General features: G+C 52.8%; 1 protein-coding gene across 1 annotated transcript; it reads right to left on the bottom strand.

The window, feature by feature from the left end:
* Positions 1 to 3894: 3894 nt before the first annotated feature.
* FOXB1 (forkhead box B1) lies at positions 3895 to 4857 on the bottom strand. Its single transcript, XM_058033567.1, has one exon. It carries the CDS (start codon positions 4855 to 4857, stop codon positions 3895 to 3897), a length of 963 nt encoding a protein of 320 aa, XP_057889550.1.
* Positions 4858 to 6793: the final 1936 nt, after the last annotated feature.

Here is a 6793-nt window from a genome sequence, read left to right as displayed (position 1 = left end):
CCGGGGAGTTCTTTTCTCCCTACCTGGCACAGACCGCCCTTCCCTGCAAGGCGCGGTTCGAGAGAAAATAAATATTCTGAGTGAGAAGGAGCTGGCTGTCTTCAATAGAGGATTCAGTCCTGTGGGGTGGTGTCTTGTCACATGTCGAGGAGAGAGAAAACAAAACAAAACAAGACCACAAAAAAAAAAAAAAAAAAAAAAAAAAAAAAAGAAAAAAAGAAAAGAAAAGAAAAGAAAAGAAAAGAAAAGAAAAGAAAAGAAAAGAAAAGAAAAGAAAAGAAAAGAAAAGAAAAGAAAGAAAAAGGAAAAAGGAAAAAAAGAACGGCAGCCGAGAAAGGATTCACATACCATGCGCTGACATGAAGCAAACCCCCGAGCCGCCAAGCCCGGCTGGGTTCTCGGGCTTACCTTGCACAGCCGGGCTCCAGCCCATCCTCCGGAAGAAAAGAGCTTTTGTCTGAAATGAACGGTGTCTTTGCATTAAGTACGCCTAGCTTATAATGTCTCGCTGGCAAATAAAATATATTAAAAAGAAAAAGTAAGAATGCCCCCGACCCCCCAGGAACTGTCCCAACAGGACGGAGGCTCGGCCGCGGCTGCTTCCCTCGCCCCCCATCCGCCCTTCCCTCCGCGCTGTTGTCTGTTGCTGCTCTATTTCAGATCTGTGTTTATTGACATTGGACTTGAGCCATTAGGGAGATTTAACAAGTCAAAGCAGTAAATTCAAGCGCCGCGCCGAGCCGCGCGTTTGTTTGCAATGAGCATCGCAGCGTTTGCGGGAGCGGGCGGAGTGCGCGGGGCTGCGCGGCTGAGAGCGGAGGCTCCCGGGCCGGGGCGGCCTCGGGAAATCGCGGAGATAAAGGGGAAAATGGCACTTTGAACCCACGGCGGCGAGGCACACACTCGCGTTATGCAGCGAGAAACCTATCGCACCTCCTGCAAGTATTTTGCTTTGGGGTACGATCGTTTCAGATCTTTATCTCCGCCGTTACTATATGGTTTTAAAAAAATACTCTGAAAGTGCAGCTTCATCTTGTTAGTCGGGTTCGGATTTCGTCTTTGAGGATTTGTTCTGACTGCTAGATCTTAAAGGAAAAAAGGGAAGGAGAAAAAGCTTCCTCGTTGTCCAAAAATGTAGGTCATCGCTTGTTTAGGAAAAGTTTGTCGAGTTATGTGTCCATTGATCTGGTGATAAGTTTTGAATGCTTTCTTCAACTGATCGTGTTGATATAATCGTGGGTTGGACTTGATGAATGAGTTCAGTTGTCCCCCATCCGACAAGCTTTAGCAGCTTCATGCATTTTAATCAGCCCAATGATTCATGTATTTTCCACCTTTTTTTCTGTGTGTGGGATCCGTTATTTAAAAAAAAAAAAAAAAAAATGGTCACAACTGGATTAATTGCCCTCTACATTAATCTTAAAACTTTTGCGAGGATCTTGTGGTGCGTAGTAAGGAAATGGGGGTGTCACTTACCGTGTTTATGGTCCAGAAATTCAGAGAGATCAGTCGGAGACAAAACCTCCGTAACATCATTGCCGTAGAATTCGTGCATCCTGCCGCTTCATTAGAATACAATGTCGTTTTCTTGCTAGTTAGCACTTCAGTTGTCTTGTAACTGTGCTGCAGAATGCCTCATCTCCAAGGCATCTATTTACTCACTTCGCTACATGGCTTCTCTGATTTTAAACAGTTGCAGAATCCTTGCAAAATCCCTGGCAGATTTGGGGAATCCTGCTAGAAAGTGTTCAGAATCCAGTTTTCATGGTATATACTTTGCCCTTACTTTTTAAAAGGGATTGTATGTTGAATTACAGAAAAACTGGTACAATTGCGTTCCTCTTTGCAAACTACCGGTTTGGGAAAGTGTTGATCGATAAGGATGGAGAAATTCTAGCAGTGGTTGGACTAACTTGTGCTTGGGCAGGTTTAAACGGCAGGTAAAAGGCTACAACAGCTCACTTTAACTCAAAAAAAAAAAAAAAATTCGTAATGCCACTTGTAAGAAAAAACACCACTGAAAAAAATTCAGTGTTCTCAGTCCCAAAAAAGTAACTAATTCTTTAAAGATTTTTTTATGTTTGCTCTATATTGCAGAAAGTTACTAATTTTTACACTTTTTGGAGAAAATGCAGTTGGGAGTAAGTAGGTGATGAGTATACATAGGCGCAGGCATGAATGTAATATGTGGTTATATTCAGTATAAGTGTGTAGGGCACAAATGCAGGTGCGTGTGTATGCACAGATGTACAGATATAAATAAATGTTAGATATAAACCCCACAGAACATGTTTTCCCTTTGCTAAACTGGTGATAATGACAATTCTAGCTAAGAAGTTGTGCTATATTAATAACTATATTTATACTAACCTTGCGTGAAAAGGCTGTTTAGATTATCTAAATATTGGAATAACACCATTCCTTCATCATGAACTTGTGTTTTTACTTTTCTCGTGTTAACTCTTTAAAAAGACAAATAAGAAACTAAATCTGAATTTACATATTTTAATGAGAAAATATTATTTGGACGACTAGGTTCATAATTTAACGTAGACACTTTTTAACCTTTGTCTTAAAACACACATGCTGGGAACAAGAACACCAACATTTTAAATGCCATGCTTATTCTGTACAAGAAAAAAAAAAGTTTGAAAGAAATGTCCTTACAGTTTCAATAGACACGAATGCTGTTTAGAGGGCGTGTTCTTTTTTTTTTTTTCTCTTAACTTAAGCAGTTCACAACAGAACAACAAGTTCAGTTTCCAGCAAACTACCTAAAACTAGAAAGGAGTATATCAAACAAAAGTGCATTTTACACATTTTATAATCATTCATATGCACAAACATTTACAGTTTCCCTAGCCCCCTCTCGTCTGCAGAGCTCCAGCAGAAATCAGGATGACCTCCAGAGTTTGTACCTGCTGTTGTATTACTTTTCCACATTTTATCAGTGACTTCAGCAGCTTTTCTTTAAGCTGTGTCGGGTCGTGTGCTTGGTAACAGGTTTGTATTTATTATAATTATGGTGGTTGTTTGGTTTTAAGCTATGAAGTAAATAGCTATAAAAATTTAAAAATAACAACAACAACAAAAAAAAACACCAACAAAGAAAACCTCAGCTCCCCCAAACCTTGGGGTTAACCAGAAGTTAACAGACAAGTGAACTCCTCCTTCTCTTCCACCCGAAAACTACGGTAAACATCCACGTTACAACAGGTCCTGCCAAGGGACCTCAGCTGATGTACAGGACAGACGCGAGTTCGGTATTTACATTAACACGGGCGCTCTGCGAACGCGCTCGGCGCGGCTGCCCCGCTCCCGCCGCCCCCTCACCTGCGGCCCTGCCCCGCCGGCCGCACAAAGGACACCGAGCCGAGCCGAGCCGAGCCCAGCCCAGCCGGGCTGCCTGGAGCCAGGAAACGCCGCTGCTCTCACGCCGTGACCCCGCAGCCATCCTTGCTCGTGCTACTAGAGATTGGTCCTGTGTAAACCCCTGCTTTTCCCCAGACAAAAGAAGGGAAAGAGGCATCGCCGAGCCAGGCTTGCCTGGTCGCCGACAAGTCGAGGATGCCTGAAGTACTTTTGGAAAACTAGCGATGCCAGCGGCAGCTCCTACCGGGCGGGAGGGGGCGGGCCGGGCCGGCTCCTTTCGCCTCAGAAGAACGGAAACCAAAGTTCAGAACCAGGGGAGAAACCGAGCCGCGAGGGAGGGCCCGGCGGAAAGGGAGCTCGGGCGAACCGCAGACCTCAGCTTCCCGCGGGGAGTTGTCTCTGCTTTCGAGGAAAAGAGTAGAGAGGGGAAAGAAGCGAAAGGATGGAGAGAAGGGGAGGGAGGAGGGCTCCGAGGAAACTTTGGGAGAAAGGGGAAGGCAGCGTCCGTGCGGGCGGCCCGGGTCAGTGCACAGCCACGGAGTGCAGGGCGGGCGCCGGGCTGGTGAGAGTCTCGCTGGGGGTGGCCGGGCTGCTCTGGCTGGTGGCCGTCTGCGAGGACGTGGGGCTCAGGGAGGGCGGCGAGTTCGAGAGGATGGTGGGGATGGGCGCGGGCAGGGCGGGCAGGGCTGGCACCGCGGCGGGGGTAGGCTTGATGGGGACGGGGATGGCCGGCAAAGTCTGCCCGCCGTGGCAGAGCGGTTTGATGGGCACGCCGTAGGCGCCGTACTCGCTGCTGGCCATGGAGATGGGGGTGGCGGTGTCGATCATGCCGGAGCCGTACATGTGGGGCCAGCCCGTGCCAATGGAGCTGCCCACCGTAGTCAATTGATTGGGGAGGGGGTAGGCGGCCGGCATGGGCTGCATCGTGGAAAAAGCGAGGCCCCCGGGCATCTTGTACTCTCTGGCGATGATGTTCTCGATGGCGAAGGGGTGCTTGAAGCTGGAGGGCTGGGACACGCCGAGATTGTACGTGGACATCTGGGGCAGGTGGGTGCCGGTGGCGGCGAGGGCGCTGAGGCGCAGCTTGGCTTGCTGCTGCAGGTACTGCGCCGCGTCCGCCGGCTTGCTGGGCGCCAGGTGGTCCGACTTGACCACCTTGAAGCGCTTGCGGCGGCGCAGGAAGCTGCCGTTCTCGAACATGTCCCCGCAGCTGGGGTGCAGCGCCCAGAAGCTGCCCTTGCCCGGCTGGTCGGGGCGGCGCGGGATCTTGATGAAGCAGTCGTTGAAGGAGAGGTTGTGGCGGAGGGAGTTCTGCCAGCGCTGAGTGTTCTCCCGGTAGTAGGGGAAGCGGTCCATGATGAACTTGTAGATCTCGCTCAGGGGCAGCATCTTCTCCGGGGAGCTCTGGATCGCCATGGCGGTCAGCGAGATGTAGGAGTAGGGAGGCTTCTGATCGCTGTAAGTGTTCCTGCCCGGGCGAGGCATCTTCGCTAGGCGACCCGCGGAGATCTGCAGAAGGGCAGCGACAAGGGGAGGGGGCGGCAGGAAGGGGTGCAGAGGTGAGTCCGAGAGGATTTGCGCGGACACCCGGTCGGGTCAGCCGGTGGCTCTGGGGCCGGGCCGGAGAAAGAAGGGCACGGGGAAGGGGCACGGTGGATCTCAGCCCTGGAAACGGGGGACGCGGGGGGTGGGGGGGGAGTGGGGCGCAGATGAGGGCAGGAGAAAACAGCCCAGAGCCCTGTGCCGCCGCAGGGGGAAAAGCGACGTGCTTCACCCAGCTCCGGCCTCCCTCAGCCTGGCCTTCCCGCAGGAGCCCCCGTCCGTGAAGTTACTCTAGCGATAGCTCTGTCTTCTGGTCCCTGCGAAGGTGAAGGGGACCCCATCCCTTCCCCTCGACTCCCACCCAACTCCATGCCAGCCCCTGCATGTGCCCACCTTAAAGTTGCTGGAAGTTGACAGTCCGCATCCGGGACGCAGCTGGGAGTCCGGACTCTTTCCCAGCCCTCTGCTCCGGCGTGTCTCTCGCTCCTTCCGCGGCCACGCTGCTGCGGTTTGGTCCAGAGGAGGCAGCGAGCTGGCTTGGTTTTGGGAATCCTCCTGTACACCCCTCCCTTCGCCTCCGCGGGCTGAATCAGCTTCTTTTACACCACCGGCAGCTGCTCTGTAGCAGAGGCTTGTTTGCTTCTCTGCAGCGGCGATGAGCTAACTAGTTGCCTCCATGTCCTTCCTCTAACCATCTGATAGTTTTATGTGGTGACATGAGCAGAAAAGACCCCTGTAGAGGCGCTTCATTAATGTGCCACTTCTTTGCTATCATATGACAATCGCCTTGGGAGCAGGGGGAGGGGAGCGGGGAGGAGGGGGCTGGAGAGAAAGGCATAATCTGGTTTCATTTACACCTATTTACATGGACACCTTGGGCCAATGGGAATCATTTCCATTTGAAGACAAGGCGAGGGGTGAAAAGGCTCCGCCAGCGGAATTGCAGCGCGATGGTACCCGGTGGCTGGGGTTGGGGGGAAGGTATGCACTAACCTCTATGTGGACTTTGCAGGAAGCTTAGTCTGCAATTCACACTTACAAATGGAAGTACTGAGCAGTGGGATGTTTGACATGGAAATTGCTTGGCTGTGGTATTCTGTTTGTTCTGCATTGTTATCTGATTTGTATTGTTGGCTAACTTAAGGCGACTGTTTCCCCTGTAACGAGGGACTTTCTCTTTGCCAAATCGGCTCTCCCCGAGCGGTTTTCTCGAGGAGCGGTGAGATCGGGGCTCCTCGGCAGCCGCCCCGGGAAGTCGGTCCCGTCCCGTCCCCTCCCGCCTCGCACCCCTGCCCAGCCCCTGCAGGACCGCTCTGCTTCCGCGGACCTGTTGGTGTCGAGAGCGGGAGCTGCTCTCAGTACCCCGAGCGAAGGGCTCACGGGCGGTGCCGGTGTGCTCGGTCACCCGCTGCCTTCTGCCGCCGCTCTGCTCCGGCACCGGGGCTGTCCGGCCGGCCCCAGGCTGGGGGTCCCGCAGAGCTGCTCTAATGGGGCTAGCGGGTCCGTGCCAGCCGTCACCCTGCCAAACATCGTCATCTTGACGCCTTCCCGGGCTCTGCGTGGTGTGTGTCCGCCTGCCCGTCGGCGCGCCCTTGTGCGTGTGGAGCAGGCAGGGCGCGGAGCAGCCGAGCTGCGGCTCTTTCGCTGCTCCCTCCTCCCCGGGAGCCAAGGCCCGATCCTGCCCCCGCTGCCAGCCGTGTGCCCGCCCTGGGGGCAGGATCGGGCCCGGAGGGTGCCAGGCTTGCCCTAGCACAGGAGGGAAGTTTGCGTGGTGTGTATTCCCGAGGCTGCCGTGCATCCCGGCACCCTAGAGCCAGAACTGGAGATCGTCTCGGGAGCTGCGAGCCCGGGGAGGAAGAGCCTTTGTGGGGAATACACA

Source organism: Melospiza georgiana, chromosome 13 (genome assembly GCF_028018845.1).
Source record: "Melospiza georgiana isolate bMelGeo1 chromosome 13, bMelGeo1.pri, whole genome shotgun sequence".
Classification (NCBI taxonomy): Eukaryota; Metazoa; Chordata; class Aves; order Passeriformes; family Passerellidae; genus Melospiza; species Melospiza georgiana.
The sequence above is the reverse complement of the archived record's forward strand: the minus strand, read 5'-3'. Positions and strand labels throughout refer to the sequence as shown.